At 50.3% G+C, this 19,612-nt stretch overlaps 6 protein-coding genes across 6 annotated transcripts; 2 read left to right on the top strand and 4 right to left on the bottom strand.

Moving 5' to 3' along the window:
• Positions 1–16: 16 nt before the first annotated feature.
• On the top strand, positions 17–4,144 carry F5B22DRAFT_599830 (uncharacterized protein). The gene has a single exon (XM_047974485.1). It carries the CDS (start codon positions 70–72, stop codon positions 3,475–3,477), a length of 3,408 nt encoding a protein of 1,135 aa, XP_047832693.1. The 5' UTR covers positions 17–69; the 3' UTR covers positions 3,478–4,144.
• On the bottom strand, positions 3,749–6,763 carry F5B22DRAFT_72521 (uncharacterized protein). The gene is made up of 3 exons (XM_047980516.1): positions 6,599–6,763; positions 4,122–6,486; positions 3,749–4,031 (listed from the first exon to the last, which is right to left on the bottom strand). The coding sequence occupies exons 2-3, from the start codon at positions 6,316–6,318 to the stop codon at positions 4,021–4,023; spliced, it is 2,208 nt and encodes a 735-aa protein (XP_047832692.1). The 5' UTR covers positions 6,319–6,486; positions 6,599–6,763; the 3' UTR covers positions 3,749–4,020.
• On the bottom strand, positions 6,764–7,879 carry F5B22DRAFT_72520 (uncharacterized protein). Its single transcript, XM_047980515.1, has one exon. The coding sequence runs from the start codon at positions 7,757–7,759 to the stop codon at positions 7,097–7,099; it is 663 nt and encodes a 220-aa protein (XP_047832691.1). The 5' UTR covers positions 7,760–7,879; the 3' UTR covers positions 6,764–7,096.
• Positions 7,880–9,037: 1,158 nt separating this feature from the next.
• On the bottom strand, positions 9,038–11,469 carry F5B22DRAFT_644892 (major facilitator superfamily domain-containing protein; the record flags this gene model as incomplete). Its single annotated transcript, XM_047978505.1, has 12 exons — positions 9,038–9,204; positions 9,288–9,356; positions 9,431–9,901; positions 10,016–10,087; positions 10,143–10,206; positions 10,287–10,321; positions 10,386–10,418; positions 10,481–10,607; positions 10,734–10,870; positions 10,940–11,046; positions 11,111–11,168; positions 11,241–11,469. 12 exons carry the CDS (start codon positions 11,467–11,469, stop codon positions 9,038–9,040), a joined length of 1,569 nt encoding a protein of 522 aa, XP_047832690.1.
• Positions 11,470–12,263: 794 nt separating this feature from the next.
• On the bottom strand, positions 12,264–12,685 carry F5B22DRAFT_644891 (uncharacterized protein; the record flags this gene model as incomplete). Its single annotated transcript, XM_047978504.1, has 2 exons — positions 12,264–12,353; positions 12,527–12,685. The coding sequence occupies 2 exons, from the start codon at positions 12,683–12,685 to the stop codon at positions 12,264–12,266; spliced, it is 249 nt and encodes an 82-aa protein (XP_047832689.1).
• A 1,572-nt stretch (positions 12,686–14,257) lies between these two features.
• F5B22DRAFT_644890 (EPSP synthase-domain-containing protein) lies at positions 14,258–19,044 on the top strand (the record flags this gene model as incomplete). The annotated part of the gene is made up of 2 exons (XM_047978503.1): positions 14,258–18,907; positions 18,979–19,044. 2 exons carry the CDS (start codon positions 14,258–14,260, stop codon positions 19,042–19,044), a joined length of 4,716 nt encoding a protein of 1,571 aa, XP_047832688.1.
• Between the last annotated feature and the right edge of the window lie 568 nt (positions 19,045–19,612).

Raw genomic sequence — 19,612 nt, 5'->3', positions numbered from 1 at the left:
AATCCGGTAATGACTAGATTCGACGTAGAGTTCCACCTTTTCCAAGGTATCGGAAAGCTCAGCGGTCATATGACATTCGCGACAGATCTATTCAAAATTGAAAACATTCAAAATGTGATCAACGTCTTTAACATGGTCCTACGCCAAGGCCTTGGTCAGCGCCATTCCCCGATTGCGATTCTACCACTTACTGATGGGCTGGCTGGCCTCCGAAATATAAGCCATCCCGATATCACAACGACTGAATACTCTCGTGAGTCAAGCGTGGTCGACCTCTTCCGCGAACAAGTAGCTATTAATTCGCAAGCTCTGGCCGTCACGGACTCGTCCTCGCGACTCACATATGCTGAATTGGATCACCAATCTGACCTGCTCTCAAGCTGGCTGGGCCGACGGCATATGGCGGCTGAGACATTAGTCGGGGTGTTGGCACCACGGTCATGTCAAACTATTACTGCCTTACTCGGTATCCTGAAGGCAAACCTCGCGTATCTACCGCTTGACGTGAAAGCTCCTACCGCCCGCTTGGAATCGATCATATCTGCGTTACCAGGGCGCCATTTTCTCTTGCTCTGCTCTGATGAGATGACGTCTATGAAGATTCAGCTGCCTGGTGTGGAGGTAGTGCGAATCAGCTACATTCTGGAGCATCATGATATAAATGGTCTGAATGGCCAAGTATATACCCCTGCGAGCCCTTCGGCATCAAGTCTTGCCCATGTAATTTTCACATCCGGGTCGACTGGAAAGCCTAAGGGCGTCATGATCGAGCATCGCAACATTGTACGACTTGTGAAGGGTACTGTTGTACCCAGGCTCCAATTGGCGGCAAATATCGCCCATCTATCCAATATCGCCTTTGATGCCGCTACCTGGGAGATTTATACCCCGCTTCTTAACGGCGGGACTCTAGTCTGTATTGACTATATGACCGTTCTAGACAGCAAAGCCCTTGACGCTGTGTTTGCGAGAGAGCAAGTCCACGCGGCATTGCTTACACCTGCTTTGCTTAAACAGTGTCTGAGTGACAGCCCTACTATGCTGAGAAGGCTCGACGTCTTGATCAGTGGTGGCGATAGGCTCGATAGTCAGGATGCAATTGCGGCACAAGCACTCGTCGGGACGGGTTTATATAACGCATACGGCCCTACTGAGAATGGAGTCATCAGTACAATTTATAATGTTACGAAAAAGGACTCTTTTGTCAACGCAGTCCCAATTGGCCGGGCCATCAGCGGCTCTGGGGCCTATATCATGGATCTATGCCAGCAGCTTGTCCCTGTTGGTGTTATGGGAGAACTTGTTGTTACTGGGGACGGACTGGCTCGGGGATATACCGACACGTCATTCGATACAGAACGCTTCATTCAAGTGATGATCGATGGTCAACTCGTGAGGGCATATCGGACGGGTGACCGGGCGCGTTACCGGACGGGGGACGGTCAAATAGAGTTCTTTGGACGTATGGACCAGCAGATCAAGATTCGTGGCCACCGTGTCGAGCCAGCAGAGGTGGAGCGGGGCATGCTTGAACACGAATCAGTCCGCGATGCTGTCGTCGTCATACGGAACCAAGAGGGTCGGGGGCCAGAAATGGTGGGTTTTGTCTTGAACAAGCGAGACCCTTCGATCGAGCAGGATGAGGCCAGCAGTCATGGTGGCCGACTCGTATCACAGATCCGCGAGAGGTTGCAGGCCTCGCTACAACCCTACATGATCCCAGCTCATATCGTAGTGATTGACCAAATGCCTCTCAACGCCAACGGCAAAGCCGACCGAAAAGAGCTTACCCGGAGGGCCCAAGTAGCACTGGAGCCTGCGGCAGAATTGGCACCCGCACCTAGAGTTCCGCTCGACGAGACAGAAACTATGGTGTGTGAGGAGTTTTCAGATGTGTTAGGCTTTGATGTCGGCATCACCGACAATTTTTTCAAACTCGGTGGACACTCCCTCATGGCTACTAAACTCGCTATACGCATCGGGCGTCGGCTGAATGTTGGCGTGTCGGTAAAGGATATCTTCGATCACCCGGCTCCTGGCCAACTCGCAAACAAGCTGAAGCTTACTCGCTCCGAGGGCGACCATGTGGCTAACGGTCAACGAACGGCTAACAGCGCTTCATTCCAGCTCCTTGACCTTGAAGACCCGCAGTCGTTTGTACAGCGAGAAATACGTCCACAACTAGACCACTCCTGCGGCGAAATCTTAGATGTTTATCCTGCTACGCGGTTGCAAAAGCGATACCTCCATTATCCTTTAACAGGAAATCCCTGGCCCCTAGCGCCTTTCAGTATAGACTTCCCGCAGGAGTCGGACCTGGCCGGCCTCACCAGAGCCTGTAAATCGTTAGTCGAGTATTTCGACATTTTCAGGACTGTTTTCCTGCCCGTCGCAGGTGAGCTTTACCAGGTCGTCCTGAAGCATCTCGATGTGCCTGTTGAGATGATACAGACCTCAGAAAACATCGACGTCGCCACACATGCATTGCTCAAAAGGGCCTCACAGCATCCAGTCACTTTAGGGCAACCATTGCTCCGCATTGCCATTCTAAGGACACATGGGTCGCCATTACGCGTGATCCTTCGCATGAATCATGTCTGTTATGATGCCTTGAGTCTAGAGCACATCCTGCAAGCTCTTCACGCTCTGTACAACGGAAACGAACCCTTAGCGCCGCCCGCATTTCATCAGTACATGCAGCATGCGGCGGACAGTCGTGAAGATGGCTACGAGTTCTGGCGTTCCGTTTTACGGACTTCGTCGATGACCAAGATGGAAGATATCAGCGTCAGCGCTGGTCAAGAAATTCCAACTATTGGGACTTATCAGGCGTCGAAGACTATCCATATTCCTCGCCACGCAGGAGGGGGCAGTGGCATTACACAGGCAACGGTTTTCACTACCGCCTGCGCTTTCATGTTGTCGACGGAAACCGGATCGAGGGACATTCTTTTCGGCCGCCTTGTGTCTGGGCGGCAGGGCTTACCGGTGGCTTACCAAAACCTCGTCGGTCCATGCACGAATCAGATTCCCGTGCGTGTTCGGCTAGATGGAGCGGCCAACCTGAGAGAGCTACTCGCCCAAGTGCAAGACCAATACATCAACAGTATACCCTTTGAGACATTGGGATTCGACGAGATCAAGGAGCACTGCACAAATTGGCCAGATGAAGTAGATAACTACAGCTGTAATCTCGCATACCAGAGCTTTGACTCCCACCCACAAAGTCACATGGAAGGACAGGTGGTGCAGATGGGTGTGCTGCCGCAGCTCGAAAACCTGGTGGAACAAGGATTGATTCATGACGTGAATATCATAGGGGATGTCGACGTTGAAGGATCTTGCCTGCATATCACCATGTTTGTGAGCCGGCGAGTTTGCGATGAAGGAAAAAGGGCGACAAACATGCTCGAAGAGCTTTGCAACAGTATCCAAATATTAAACTCGGCGCTGCAAGATACGCACACCGCACGCTAGCTACTGGCCGGGGACTAGGGACTATCCTTTTCACCTGAAGCGCCTATCGAACTGCAGGACTACATACATACCTATTACATACATGTATGTAGGTATGTACGAGAATACCTAATGGATACTGTCCGAGGGCAATTGTCAGATTAGGCGAACCAATTAATTGAAAGTGTATCATAAGGTATATTGTTATTAAGCAGAGTCTGCTTGGCTACTAGGGCATTATTACTTTTATAATAATAATAATGGGCCTACACTTTACGTGGATGTAACTTCATAAGTATTCCAGTCTTGGTGTATTAAACCACGCACTCGCTACCGGCGGCAAAGCCGCTCCTAAACACATGCCCTCTCAAGGCTGTATATCACTACTATGCGTATCAATGCCAGCATCCCCTAAAAGGGAAATTGTTCAGCTAATGCTTCTTAGAACAAACACGGCTACGCTTATCCATCCGTTCCTAATTTTAATCCTACCACCTATAAAGTAGAGACATATATTAGGATATTGTAACTTGCTTGTATAATACATTATATTTATTTCATTATTTATTTTATCACTATTTAATTGTTAGTTAAATGATCATCATTTATATGAAATCACTGCTTTAGGTCATTTAAAAGAACAATAAGAAAGCCTTTTAACTTACTTATTATTCTCCAACGACTAAAACCTACTTCTCGAATTCCTGAATTAATTGCGTACTTGACTGCGCATTCAAGGCAGCTGTATATTTGCAGTACGTACGGCCCAGCTGTACCGATCTGCATGAGTTGTTCGAACTTGTTATCCTTGATAGTCATCAACATGGTAGAGTCAAAATCCTGTCTGATAACAGCGAAGGGGGAAACGACAAGGTCAACGCTCTCTAACACTTGGTAAGGTTTTCCTATGGGATGATGACATGCTCGAGGTACATGTACTATTGTCAGCAAATTGTGGACGGCCCTAGAGATGAGGGCTAGATATGTATGGGAGGCGTCCAAGGTAATTGAGGTATGAATGAATATGTCGTGTTCCGCGAGGAAGGCGTGCATAACTACATGATACCGACTCGGCGCATAGTGGGACTCGATGTAAGAGCCAGCTGCAAGGACGGAAAACTTGTCGTCACTGCGTTCCCGGACGTCACGGTCGTATGGCGCTGGCCACGCTGTTGGCTGATCACTGTCCCATTTGGGCACGCGCTCTGTTATGAGACCTCGCATGGTCCCATTCACACTCACGCGCCCAGGAGACAGCATCAAGATGCGTCCAGAATCGTCATAGCAGTCTTCTTGCAAGATGCAGGCATAAAAGATAGTGTAGGCACCTCCAGACAACCCAAGTATCTCGAATCGAGGAGTCAGCTGTAGAATGCTGTTCTCCTGGACCACGTCTGCGTCATCCCCACCCACGAGCTGCAATATATGCGACAAGAGCTGTCGGCTATTTATAGTTAGTATTTCGCCAATACAGCCCCGGCTCCAAGAGGTCGAGGCAGCCCCCCTGATAATATCAACTTGAACACGGATTTGGTCAGGCTCGTAGCGGCACTGCACAAGCGCTGCGATGCTCGAGGCGAAGCCGTGGATGAGAGCTCCGATGTGGCAGCAGGTGCATCTCCCGAGAGCAGCACCGAGCTTGTGGATGTGGCACATTTCTCGAAACTTCTTTGCGTCCGAGTACTCTAAGAATCTCAGCCCGTTCTGTTCGATTGCTGAGCCAGCCCATCCCTCCTGGTTCGGCTCTAGTCCTAACGTACGGGTGGGGGGCTGGATCTTGAACTGAGCGAATGTCTCCAAGACAATGTCATGTTTTTCAAACGGACCATTGATTTGATGAGTAGTTTCATAGGCTGAAGAGGACTTCATTCGCAAGGTCTTTAGAATCGCATGAGTCATGTGGCATATGGCTCTATGCACACCTGCAATCATATCTGGTGTGAGCTTTGGGTAGCGGCCCAACTCCGCTTCGAGGGCGTCTGACAGCGCGTAATCGATTGATAAGTGTTTAGTGGCATCGCCGGACGAGGGCGGGCTGATAATCTGAATGTGTGTGTCAGAACTACGCTGGATGGTCCCGCCGGTATATGTACTCGCGAGTTGGAGCACGACGTGACCACCATCTCCACCACTCGCCCAAAGAACATCTTCGTCATATATCAATTCAACTGACATGCCGAGTATATGGCTCGCGAAAGCGGCAAGCCAAGCTCCTCTTTGTTGCGCAACCATATATATGCTCTCCTTACGTTCCGAGGTGACGATCAGCTGCTTTATTGCACCCGCGAGAACGGGAGCATCTCCTATTGCTTGAAGGCCTTTCGGACTATGAGACCGTGAACGAATAGAGGCATGTTCGGCAGTAGTCGTGATATGTTGCAGCACTTTTGCAAATCCTATATCCGCCATAAAAGGACCAAGGTACGCAATCATGGGTTTCAGCACATCGACATTGGGTAGACGATCAGGCTCACACCCAGAGATAGCTAGCAGCTCCGACAGACAACGCGCAGCCTCGAAGTACGGCGTACCGACCGAGAGGGCGCCAATAAGGAGCAGCGCATTCGTGCCGGCCCGCGTTCGCGACATCTCAACTGCAACCTCGGAATGTCCCCAACCGATGTGCAAGGCTTTCGCAAGAAATCCATTGATGCCCTTACGTGACGCTAGGTGAGAATGAACAGTGCTTTCCAGTGCCCTTTTAACTTTGAACTGTTTCCCGAGCCATATCGAGGCTGCGACTGCATATATATCGACGCCACCATCGCTCAAGGCTTTCAATATCCTCCCTGTGATTAAGTGCGTTATGGAGGCGAGGTTCACTACATCCGCTTGTAAGGCGACGCTGTTGTTGTCAGGCATATTCGCGAGATATGAAGCTCCAGAGCCGCTTCAAGGCAAGATGTTTCACTTCGCCTCACGGTTGAGGGGTTGTTGAGCTGAAATGATGCGGGGGCTTGCTGCTCCAGCCACCGCCAAGGTCATGAGAGCTGCGATTGGATGGTGACTCCTATCTCTTTTCAGCTCGAACTACATTGCAAGTTAGGAAGCGCTAAGAATACGGGTACCCTAGATGCTTGCTTCCACCTCATAGCATTTGATGTGTTCGTGCTTTAGTAAATGAAGAGAAAACTATACTCACTTCCCAATACTGCCGTAGTATTACCCTGGATACAGAATCACAGGCCGCAGTTGGAGACCAAGAACTTGCTATATCAAGAAACTGTCTCTGGGTACAGGGTACAAACAGCCTGTATAGATGTCATCTATAGAGGTGCTTTAAGAGTGTTTCAGTACTATGTAGTTAAATTACGGCCATAGATACCTTTCTTCAACTAATTCAACTACCGAGCTGACAATACAAGGTTGCCAGAACCAATTATCTCATTCCCAGGTTCTGTGGCTCCAACTATATAGCTAATCAAGCAACAACACAGCACCATACCGCCCTTCGCAATTCAGTATACAACAGGTATAAGAACGAACACAATATACAATGCGCAAGGCTGGAAGTGTCTCTATAAACAGTTCTTTGCGCCGCGTCTCCGACACATGTATGTATGTTTGTGTTCGCAGATAACGCCGCAGCCAGCCAAGGAGATAACCACCACAACGAAAGATGAATGAGGGCGTCTAGCGTCTAGTTTTGCAATAAGTCTAACAGACCTTGTAACAAACTGGTTAGCTTGTCGAGGTTGGTTTTATCGTCATTCCCCGGTTTCTGATCTGCTCCGTTGCCAGCGCCATTGCCGGCGCCGTTGTCAGGGACGGTGCCGTTGCCCCGTTGATTTCCATTCCCGTTTCCAAATCGGCCACCACGGCCATTTCCGCGCCCATTACCGTTGCCCTTGCCATCACCAGCGCCATTCCCTTTGCCATCCCCGTTGCCGGTCGCAGGCTCGTCCGTTGCGCCTGGGCCAACTTGAATCGTCGTGGATGGCCCGAAGCTGTATGTGGGAATGGTCCCCGTTGCTGATGCAGTATTCGCCGCGGTGGTCGTTGTCGCATCCCCAGACTCCACCGCAGTACTAGTAGCGGTGGCAGTGGCAGTGGCACTACCAGCATCAGTACCAGTAGCTGTAGCAGTAGCAGTCACTGTTGCTTCTTGGGAGGTATTTGAGACGCCCGTAGAAGCCCCCCCGCCGCCTAGGTAGACAGTGCTGGAGGGGCCATAGCTGAATGTCGGAATTGTATTTGTGTTCTGCCTCTTCTCCAATCCGTGCTGCTGATGCTGAGGGATAGCACTCGCCGACACAGCTCCCGTGAAGACGGAGAGGGAGAAGAGAAGGATGGAAGCGAGCATGATTACGGATAACGGGTTTCACACGCTGTCGTCGTAAAGAGAATGTAGAATGAGGTGAGAAACTGGGTTGTCTAAGACACGGCAATTCGGCCAGCCGAGGAAGAAATGAATAAGAGGGCGAACGAAGAAGCAGACTAAGGATTCGAAGGAGCGGCTGAAGGTGAGCTGGGCACCTGGAAGATCGAAACACCTCGCTGGAAAGAATATATAGAGACAAGAAAGAAACGAAAGAAAGTTGCGTATGATCTACAGCTGCATGGTCATGCGTGGATGGGGCCTGGGTATACTTAAACATCTAGCTCAGAGGGCGCCAACCAGAAACGGAAGACATAGGGGCTGGACCGAATCTGGTAGCATATATCACGTCGTTCGCGAGTCTGGTCTCATTATGCTGTCGCGTTTTATCTAGCGCAGGGCCAAAATGGGCTGCATACGGTACTGCTACCTCCGTAGATACATGGTTACGAAACATGGTTACAAGAGAAGCGAGGCAGGCCAGCACTCGTGGACTCGTGGACTCGTGGAGAGCGAGGGCAAGACAGAGCAAGCCATGGCCGGGGAAGAAATACCATCCATAGCAAATGATATCGCGTATGTTTACAGGAGCGTACTCGGCCCCGTCGATCTCCAAGTGCGGTTGAGGGGGCGTTGTAGATGTGAAACTGGTCTTGTATCGGGAGCCTGGTAGAACCCCTGGCTAGACGCTTGGCGGACTGCACTTCTGGGTTTCGACTGGGGAGACGGCGCTTGGCGCTTCGCATGGGCCAGTAGTTAAGCCTTTCATCTTGGCCACGCAGTACTTAGATAGTAACTGACATACCTACCTACCTACTAGAGTACGGTACGTATACGTAGGTATATGTTCACGGACTCGGCTATGTGCCCCTTCCGAAGCGAAGCTGTGCAAACGACATACTGCCGTGTGTTACCAAAGAATGCATACAGTACGCAATATGTACGTGTATGATCGAAACCTGGCCTGGCCTGGCTTGACCTGGCATGGTGACAGTCGCCATACTGGGCCTAAACCAAGGCGCAGATACACATATGAGCAGTTGAATTGCGGCATCATGAATACTCGGCCCCAATTCACCATATTTGGCCGGTCGCTCTAACGTTTCACGTCTTGTTTGGAATGATGCTATATTGGATGAGTGATGGAAGACCAGCTAAGTAAGTAGCTGAAGAGTTCCCCACAATGCTATCCCGTCCATACAAGATTCCGCTCGATCATTATTGGGATCGCATACAGCAGGTAGTGTCTGTCAGCGTCTATCTCTAAACGCTAGTCGCCGTAAACCTACTCCTGTCTCGTAGTCTTTTTCCGAAATGAAAGAACACGTAAGGTAACGGCATGAGAGCCAACGTTATGAAAGCAAGCACGCTTGACGCCCACTGGTAGCCCGCCGCCTCATACAGCTGCCTCCCGAACAGAGGAAACGCAGCTAAAGAGCCATGTCAGCTATCATGCTCAATCACACGCGGGAAACGAGAAGAACTCTGGAGAGTTTTATACTAGTCCACTTACCCGCAAAAGTACAGCGAAGAAAACTGTTGGCCGCGAGAGCCGATGCGGCATACAACGGATACGTGCCCACTGTCATCGTAATTAGTCGTAAATTTGGTTGGATGAACCCCAAACGCCACGCCCGTATCAAGGTAACAACCTACCGAGAAAAGTGAAAATGCCGTTGAACACCAGGAGCGTTCCACAGCCAAAGATGCCAGACCCAATAATCGGCAAGATCCAATGTGATAACGAGGTCCACGCAAACCAGAAGAGCCCAATAGGCACGATCACGGCACCCAGAATAGAAGACGCCAGATGGAATTCAGGCTCAGGAACACCGTGGTTTTTACGCACAAGCCGACGATGGATGCTCCGCCAGATCGGGTTGGTCGCAGCACCTACTAGCATGCCCACGAAGATTCCCAGGAAACTGAGGCCAACCTGCCAGAGATTGAATCCATATGTATTGCCGAAAACCAACGGGAACGCCCCGAAGAAGAGGTAGATTACTCCTAACAAGACAGCCGAGAGCAATGATAGCAGGAGGCACATGGGCTCGAGCAATAGCAGCTGGAAGGGCCGCAGGAGTGAGAGGCCGACTGTGCGTGGAATCGACTTCGTAGATTTCTCCACTGTAACCGTCGCGAGCAATCAGTTAGCAATGATCTTTACCTGGAAGACTCGGAAACGCGAAGGAAGGAAAATATCAGGAGCTCCGGATTACATGAAGGCGCGTATTTACTTACTGGGTGCTTTCCACCTTTCATCTCCAGTCTCTTTCCTCATGAGACGAGCCTTCTCACGCAATTTAATCGGGTCTATCATCTTCATTAACATGCCTGCATTTGCGTACAAAATAACGATATTACTGACGATAAGTCTCTGGTGCACAAAAGACCATCAGCACCAGGAGGGCAGCGGCCCAGATGATGAGAACCTAGTAAAAATTTCACGTTAGTCCAAAAGCTTGGACATAGAGAAACGAGACTCGGCCAAATGTAGGTTACTTGAACTTACATAGTATGTCCACCGCCAGTTCGTGTAGTAGTTGACTATTATGTTCAGGTTAGTTACAGTGACTTGAAGATCTCTGGGAGTAGAATGATGATTTCTTACTGAATCCGCCTACTAGAGGTCCGAGACTTGGGCCTTGAACACAAAGATAGTTAGTTTCGCCGCGCTTCCAGATCCATACCACATTCAAGCCTTACCAATGAAGGGGCTAAGTGATATAATCGTCATTGGCCCCTGAATTTGATCCCTTCGAAATACATCGCTAACCGTGCCGCCGGCAACACTTAGGAATGCACTTCCAGTGAATCCGTCGATGAAGCGCGTCTACCGTCAGTCAGCTAATGAACATTACAGTACCGCTCACACGAGCATGTATAACTATAGTCTCATATAGAGACCACTCCCTCATTACATCACATCAAGGACACCCGAATAAGGTGGGAGACGTACCGTCACTATAGTAGCAGTGTTGTGCGCCACAGCAGACGGGATGAGCCAGATAACGAACATCGTCCACGACGCCAGATAAATCGGCCTCCGTCCGTAAAACTCGCTCAGGGGGCCTAAAAAAAGGGGCCCGAGGGCAACTGACAACGACTTTAGTCAGTGCAAAAGTCTTCAAAGTAACGTAGCATAACGAAATAGTTATAACTTACTGCCAAGAACAAATGTTGAAAGTCCCAAGGTAGCCACGATCTCGGATTGGTGGAACTCGGGATTCATCTGGGCATAGGTCGCCGTATATATCGAACTCGTAGCCGTTCTGAATCGAAATCAGCGCTTCAAGTTCTGCACGGGGGGATGAAAAAGGTTGAATGAAGACTCACACACAGAGGCTACCTAATCCTACTATGCAGACAAGCAACCACTTGCGAGCAATATTCACTAAGAGAGTGCGAATTAGAAAACGACATGTTGAAACGATATAGACTAGGAGCACCGTATGTTGTGACCTACTGCTACGCGGGCACAGGGGATCTTCATCACTATCGAATGAAACCTCGAAGGGATCCCCCTCATCATCCTTGTCTGAGATGTCTGCGCAGCCGTGACCGTTCTGGGAGCGAGTTGGGCCAAGCTCAATCGTTTCGTCCGAGTGAGATTCCACGTCCTCTCTACTAGCCGACATCGCCGCTTGATCACCCTCATGTTTGAGGTCTGATCTTGTGTCCTCCATATGCGTCATTGGCAGCTAGCATCCAGCTACCTCACGTCTGTAATTCGTGTGCTCAGGGTAGGAACGACCGAAGAGGTGTGAGGATGATATGGGCTCTTGTATCTTAGTTTCAAAAACTTGAAGTTGGAAGCAATAGCTATTAGTGTTGCGTTCAAAAAGCTACTCTCTATAGAATCTAGGAATGATTATTATACAAGCACGAAAAGACGCGGAGCGTTAGTAATTGTCGCCTCGGTTTCCGCATAGTTACAGCGAGCTATCACCGAATTAATCATAGTCCTTGCTCATACGTCCTAATTCCGACGACGGATTTGGGTTTCTAGGCGAGAGTTGGTTAGCCTAGTGTAGCATTATGACCAACACATCATACCCAACCTTTTTTTCTGGGCCACGGCAACTTATTAAGCGCAACCTTGAGCCCCTCAATTGACCCGATGCTTGACAGGGGTCCTTTCATGACAACTGGATCCATTAGCTAGTTCCAAACGACTTTTATCAGAAGGGTCTGACTGTAGCCGGAACTATTTCCTGAGCACATCGGTTTTGCCTCGCTTTGCCACAAGAAGGCGATGTCGACTACATCGCAAATTGAAAGCGCCGCTCGTACATACGACAAATGCGGAGACGCTCTTCTTAGTCTTTGACAGATTCGTTCATGGATAGCGCATAGAAATAGCGGGGAAGTTGATCCTGTTAGGTAGGGTTCTATCCTTCTGAACTTCTTAGAGCCAACAGATATGCATGGGTAGAACTTACAGTGTTGCATTGGGTGATCTCTAGTCTAGTTTCTCACAACTTCGATATCAATCATGAGCTCCGATATAATATTCATCGAGATAGTCGTAGAAGATATTAAAGTTGTTTTCGCTTCCTTGGTCTATGATGGCAAACCACTATCCGCATTGAATGTTAGTGAGGCCTCAATTCACCAACGCTAACAAGATTTCCGATATGAACGGTGGGAGTTAGGACAGGTGAATGGTGATAAGGATTTATGCTCGACAGTCGCCAACATCCTGTTGATATATCCTTATTGTTCCAGCGCAGAAACTTTGGACCAACTTACAATCTCTCTCCACCATCCTTGGAATTCTGGCTCGTCAAGTACTGAAATCCAGTATCGAACTATTAGATGAGGTGGATTCTGGCAGCCACCGCATCCTAGCGCACCTGGAACCAGTAGCTCGTGCTTATTATTAGCGGCGGTACGGAATGCCAGACGCATCTTGAATTGGGTCACCAAACAATGAAGGTTTTCCTTTGAAAACTGTTAAACCCGAATCATCTGTTACGAGATCGGGTTTATCGATTGCGACTATGCTAATGACGCTCACCACGGGTAATTGCCAAGGAGGCGTTGCAGGAACAAGAAGCTTGTGCCCGGTGCTCATTGAGGAGCGTATACAGACAACGTGCCGGGTGTAAAGCCAGTTATGTAATGACAAGGAGAGAGAGCTTCGATAACATATGACTTCCTCTTGGCTGAGAGGACCAACAGTATAGCCACTACCGGGTCTTTGATCGCTGGCAAAGCACAAAACAGCATCTCTCTGATTACAACTAACCGACAGCTCGGGTGGATAAGCGAGAGTTCGTCCCATCTCAATAGCAGCACCCAAGGTGTCCTGGTTCCGGACTTGTACGTTAGTGCCGCGGCGCCAGTCATCCTATGGCAGCGTGAACCCCGGGCAGGCCGATGGATCTAGCGGCGGCGTGCTGTTGTGATCTATCATTTCAGAGGCGCTCGGACGGAGATCAAGCAAATGGGATAGGTAGTATGATACGGAGCGCGTCTTGCGTCTCTAGGCGAACGTCAGCCAGCAAATCGTCGAGTAAGACGTATCAAGGCGATTAAGTAGATTGGGGTTCCCTTGTATATCAATAGTAGTAGTACATATAAGCTATGAGCGAGCTATGAGTTACTGAACAGAGTTGGAATTGTATCCAGCGTACGATGGCCCTGTCGATGGCCCTGTCGATGGCCCTGTCGATGGCCCTGTCGATGGCCCTGTCGATGGCCCTGTCGATGGCCCTGTCGATGGCCCTGTCGATGGCCCGTCGATGGGAGGTTAGGTACATATTATCTGTCTGGTTCAGCTGGAAGCAACTATCGGCATGCTGTGTAGGGGAAGGGGAAGGTACCACCAACCTAATTTTAGCAGCAACGACCTCATCTGCTGATTCTTCCCTACCTACCAAGGATCCTACCAAAGTATCCTACCAATTATCCTACCTAGGTACTAAGTATGTGTATACGAGGTAGTATGTATTCTTCATTCATTCATTCATTTCATTCACTGTTCAATTGATACTAAGTATGTAAGTACCTAATCTACATTCTGAAAGTATGAGGTAGTACCAGGACTGATCGGGGGCAGCTAAATAGGTACAATGCCTCACTGTAAAGCGCCAAGTGATTGGCCAATGGACCCAGCTCGCCAGGCTAGCTCACCACTCCGAAATCGCAACACCAGGCAAAATTCACACGGCGCAAAAGATGTTGAGTGACACATCCTCACATACCCCCATCGGCTCGTTCTGCTTGTAGGAATAGCGAGCAGCTCTAGCGAGGCATTGCACCGCTAAAACGAGTCGGGACTGTCGTGCTTCTTCCAGGATGCCACTATAGAACGAAACATCCACTACGCTAGTACCTGCACAACCATATACTCACTTTCACGTCGGTGGGTGACGTATCAACCTATACACGCCGTGGTGCCTCCAATTACGCGCCTACACACACGCGCCTATACGCCTCTGGTTGTCCATTCAAGAGTCGTTAGACACTCTAGGCATCATGGCACACGAGGTCAATGGCTCGTCCGGCCCCACCCGAGTGAGCATTCTCGGTAGCGACGACATTATCGTCGACCATGGCCTTTGGCGCACCTTCGTAACCGATGACCTTCTCGACAACCTCTCCTCCTCCACCTACGTTCTGATCACCGACTCGAATATCAACCCCCTCTATGTGCCGTCCTTCGAATCCCAGTTCCGCGACGCCGTCGCCCGGCGCAATGTCCAGTCCCGCCTGCTCACCTACACCATCCCGCCAGGCGAGACTTCCAAGGGCCGTGAGACCAAGGCCGAGATTGAGGACTGGATGCTTTCCCAGCAATGCACTCGCGATACCGTCATTATCGCCCTCGGTGGCGGTGTCATTGGCGACATGATCGGCTATGTCGCCGCTACCTTCATGCGCGGTGTGCGCTTCGTCCAAGTGCCCACAACCCTGTTGTCCATGGTCGACTCGTCCATCGGCGGCAAGACAGCCATCGATACACCCATGGGCAAGAATCTCATCGGCTCCTTCTGGCAACCCCGCCGCATCTACATTGACCTCGCCTTCCTCGAGTCTCTGCCCGTGCGCGAGTTCATCAACGGCATGGCCGAGGTCGTTAAGACGGCTGCCATATGGGATGAGCAAGAATTCGTTTTCCTAGAGGAAAATGCTGCTAATATCCTGGAATCCTTCCGAGCCCCCAGTACCCCCGACGACCCTGGCGCTCGTCTACGGCCTATCCGCTCTACTCTCAAACGCATCGTATTAGGCTCTGCTCGCGTTAAAGCTGAGGTTGTCTCTAAGGATGAGAAGGAGGGTGGCCTACGAAACTTGCTTAACTTCGGCCACTCCATCGGTCATGCCATTGAGGCCATCCTTACGCCACAAGTGCTTCACGGCGAGTGTGTGGCTATTGGTATGGTCAGGGAAGCTGAGCTGGCTCGTTTTCTCGGTGTTTTGAAGCCTGGTGCCGTTGCCCGCTTGACCAAATGCATCGCGAGCTTCGATTTGCCCACTTCGCTCCAAGACAAACGTATAGTTAAAATGACGGCGGGAAAACCCTGTCCCGTTGATGTCCTCCTGGATAAGATGGCCGTCGACAAGAAAAACGATGGAAGAAAAAAGAAAATTGTGCTTCTTTCTGCTATTGGCAAGACCTACGAGCCCAAAGCCAGCGTAGTTGAAGATAGTGCCATCCGCGTAGCGCTATCACCAGCTGTTCGTGTCACGCCTGGTATTCCCCGGGACCTGAACGTACAAGTAACGCCTCCTGGTTCCAAGAGTATCTCGAATCGTGCTCTCGTCATGGCTGCACTAGGAGAAGGTACTTGTCGAGTCAAAAACCTCCTCCATTCTGATGACACACAGTACATGCTGTCGGCCATTGCCCAATTAAACGGTGCCACGTACTCATGGGAGGATGCCGGAGAAGTTTTGGTTGTCACCGGAAAGGGTGGTAAGCTTCAGGCGAGCGGGGAGCCGCTCTATCTTGGAAATGCTGGTACAGCATCTCGATTTCTAACAAGTGTTGTGGCTCTCTGCAACCCCTCCAATACCAACTCAACTGTTTTAACCGGCAATGCGCGTATGAAGGTTAGACCTATCGGGCCTCTCGTAGATGCCCTCCGATCCAATGGTCTCAATGTCGAGTACTTGGAAAAGACTGGCAGTCTGCCTGTCCAGGTCGGCGCTTCTAGTGGTTTAGGTGGTGGTGTTATAGAGCTGGCTGCGACAATATCATCGCAGTATGTTTCGTCTTTGCTGATGTGTGCTCCTTACGCCAAAGAACCCGTGACGCTCCGCCTCGTTGGTGGGAAACCCATCTCTCAACTGTACATCGACATGACGATTGCCATGATGCAACAATTTGGCATTGCTGTGACCAAGTCCGAGAACGAACCGCATACATACCATATTCCGCAAGGTGTTTACAAAAACCCGGCTGAGTACGTTGTTGAAAGTGATGCTAGCTCAGCAACATACCCTCTAGCCATCGCTGCCATAACTGGAACTACGTGTACGGTCCCCAACATCGGCACCAGCTCTCTACAGGGTGATGCTCGTTTTGCAGTTGATGTTCTGCGGCCCATGGGATGCACCGTCGAGCAGACAGCCACCTCGACCACAGTAACTGGCCCTGCTCCGGGTTTACTGACGGGTATCGAGGTTGATATGGAGCCCATGACGGACGCCTTCCTCACAGCATCGGTGCTCGCTGCCGTGGCATCGGGCAAGACTACTATTACCGGCATTGCCAACCAGCGCGTCAAGGAATGCAACCGCATTGCTGCCATGAGAATACAGCTGGCAAAATTCGGCGTCCAATGTGAGGAGCTTGAAGATGGTATCATCGTCTCGGGGAGAAAGTATCAAGACTTGACTGAGCCCAAGGGAGGCATTTACTGTTACGATGATCACCGCGTTGCCATGAGCTTCAGTGTGCTATCTGTGCTGTCGCCACACCCTGTGGTTGTGCTTGAGCGTGAATGCACTGCCAAGACGTGGCCAGGTTGGTGGGACGTATTAGCGCAGTCATTCAAGGTAGAACTAGCTGGCGACGATACTGAGGCCCATGATACCAAAGCCTCCAAAGCCGATGATATAGGACCCTCCGTCTTTATCATCGGTATGCGTGGCGCAGGCAAGACTACTACGGGTGGTTGGATGGCAAAGATTCTAGGAAGACCGTTCATCGACCTTGACGGAGAGCTCGAGAGACGAGCCGGGATGACGATACCGCAAATGATCCGTGAGAGCGGACGAGGGTGGGAAGGCTTCCGGCAAGATGAAGTTGCGCTTCTAGCAGATGTCATGAAGAAGCAAGGCCGAGGGCACGTATTTTCGTGCGGTGGCGGTATTGTTGAAACTCCAGAGGCGAGGGAGTTGCTCATCTCTCATCATCGCAACGGTGGTATAGTCCTCCTCGTCCATCGTGATCTTGAACAGATGGTAGAATATCTCATGCGGGATAAAACTCGTCCGGCATACACGGAGGAGATTCGTGGCGTATACGAAAGGCGCAAACCATTTTTTCAGGCGTGTAGCAACTATGAGTACCATAGCCCCTATCTAGATCCATCCGGCGGTCTCCTTGAGCCACCCGCCGACTTGGTGCAATTTGCCTCGATCATCGGTGGGAAGAGTACTCACTTCGACGATGTCCAGAAGAAGAAGCCGTCCTTCTTCGTCTCGTTAACGATGCCTAATGTGTCTTCCGGGCTCGACATAATTCCAAGAGCTTGCGTTGGCTCTGATGCGGTTGAACTCCGTGTCGATCTACTCGATGATCTATCACTGGAATCGGTGGGCAACCAAATCTCACTTCTCCGCTCGGCAACAAAATTGCCCATCGTCTTCACTGTCAGATCTAAATCCCAGGGCGGCCGGTTCACTTATGATTCCGAGGAGGAGATACTTCCTCTGTACAGGACGGCTATGCGTATTGGCGTCGAGTACGTTGATCTGGAGATGGGTCTCTCTGATGCTACAATAAGGTCAATATTGGAGTTGCGCGGAGGGTCTACACGTGTTATTGCCTCCCATCACGATCCGGAGGGTAAGCTCTCCTGGAAGAATGGCGGCTGGCAAGCATGGTATAATAGAGCGCTCGAATACGGCGACGTAATCAAGCTCGTCGGCGTAGCAAAGAAGATGGACGACAACTTCGCCCTTGCCAACTTCAGGAACAGGATGTTCGCAGCACATGGGAAGCCCATCATCGCTCTCAACATGGGCACCGTGGGCCAACTGTCCCGCATACTGAACAGCTTCCTTACACCAGTTTCACATCCCGACCTCCCCTTTAAGGCAGCGCCTGGGCAGCTCTCAGCGGCCGAGATTCGCCGTGGTCTAACATTGGTCGGAGAACTAGAGAAGAAGAGATTCTACCTATTCGGTAAGCCAATCTCGTTATCACGGTCACCGGCCTTGCATAACGCTCTTTTCCAACAAGCGGGTTTGCCACATGAATACTCTCTCTTTGAGACCGATGTTGCAAACGATGTGCGGGATCTAATCCGGTCACCCGATTTTGGTGGCGCATCGGTCACGATACCACTCAAACTCGATATCATGCCTCTAGTAGATGAGATTTCGGATAGTGCCAAAACGATTGGCGCCGTCAACACCATTATACCGATACGGTCTGAAGAGGGCAACGTTCGCCTTGTTGGTGAAAATACCGACTGGACGGGCATGGCCTACTCCCTGCGTGCTGCCGGACTCATGTTGCCAGCTAACTCAGAAGACAAAACCTTTAGCGGTATGGTAGTAGGATCTGGTGGCACCACGCGAGCGGCTATTTACGCGCAACACTCGCTAGGCTTCAGCCCCATCTATCTCGTGGCGCGAAACAAGAGCACGGTTGAGGAGATCATCTCCTCGTTCCCGCAGGATTACAACCTCGTGCACGTAGAAGACGCCAGCCATGTCCGCCAACTGCCAAGCGTCATCATCAGCACAGTGCCGGCCGACCGACCCGTTGACACGTCAATGCGAGAGCTGTTGGTGTCAGTGTTGAGGCAACCACGGCAAACAGGGCGAAGTCGCATCTTCCTCGAGATGGCGTACAAGCCCCGACACACTCCGCTCATGGGACTTGCAGAGGATTCAGGCTGGATCACGATCCCAGGTCTCGAGGTGCTTACGTCTCAGGGATATTACCAGGTATGTGCTTATCTTTCTTTGAACCAGACTTTCAATCTTAAAACCTGTTTTACTGATAATTTGCTCTATAGTTCCAACTCTGGACAGGCATCACACCTCTCTTCTCAGATGCGCGAGCAGCAGTACTGGGCGAGTAAATACTCCTCTTCCCTCTCTCTCGGTACTCCCTTACCGGTATAAATCGATAATTCAACAATATCTAATTATGGCAACTTGGAATTACGCGTTGGAAGATCTAGAAAGGGAAAGAAAAAAGTTGAACAGGCCCCGTCGGAAGATAAAATAAATAAGTAAATAAAGAATCTAAAGAAACTTATCTATCATTTGTATGTTTGAAGTAGTCCATATTATGGTATGTGTCAACCCAAGTATTTCAAGCCCTTGACTATGTTCACCTTCCAAGTTGTATCTAATCGGCCAAGTGTTACAATAACGGACACTTATGAACGTGGCACTCGAAACATACGCATTTCGTGAAATCCTATATGCCGTCGCCTGGAAGCATCACGAGGACTATACTGAACCTGCCGTTCCATATTCCTGCTCGATCTCTCTATCCTTAGCCTTTGTATGTACGTATCCCAGGCCAATTCCTAGGTCCAGACTCTCTCACCTTACCCCCCACCGTAGATATGTAGATACGCACACCACGAAAGCGTACCTCGATTTGTACCAAACCCACACTGATTTATCTATGCACCGTAC

The sequence above is a fragment of the Xylaria bambusicola genome (assembly GCF_022495145.1).
Source record: "Xylaria bambusicola strain CBS 139988 unplaced genomic scaffold F5B22scaffold_12, whole genome shotgun sequence".
Lineage (NCBI taxonomy): Eukaryota > Fungi > Ascomycota > Sordariomycetes > Xylariales > Xylariaceae > Xylaria > Xylaria bambusicola.
Note: the sequence above shows the minus strand (reverse complement) of the source record. Positions and strands in the feature narration are given on the sequence as shown.

Bases quoted from the DNA above. Each gene is read 5' to 3' on its own strand.
- F5B22DRAFT_599830 (XM_047974485.1), top strand. From the start codon at position 70: ATGACATTCGCGACAGATCTATTCAAAATTGAAAACATTCAAAATGTG.
- F5B22DRAFT_72521 (XM_047980516.1), bottom strand. From the start codon at position 6,318: ATGCCTGACAACAACAGCGTCGCCTTACAAGCGGATGTAGTGAACCTC.
- F5B22DRAFT_72520 (XM_047980515.1), bottom strand. From the start codon at position 7,759: ATGCTCGCTTCCATCCTTCTCTTCTCCCTCTCCGTCTTCACGGGAGCT.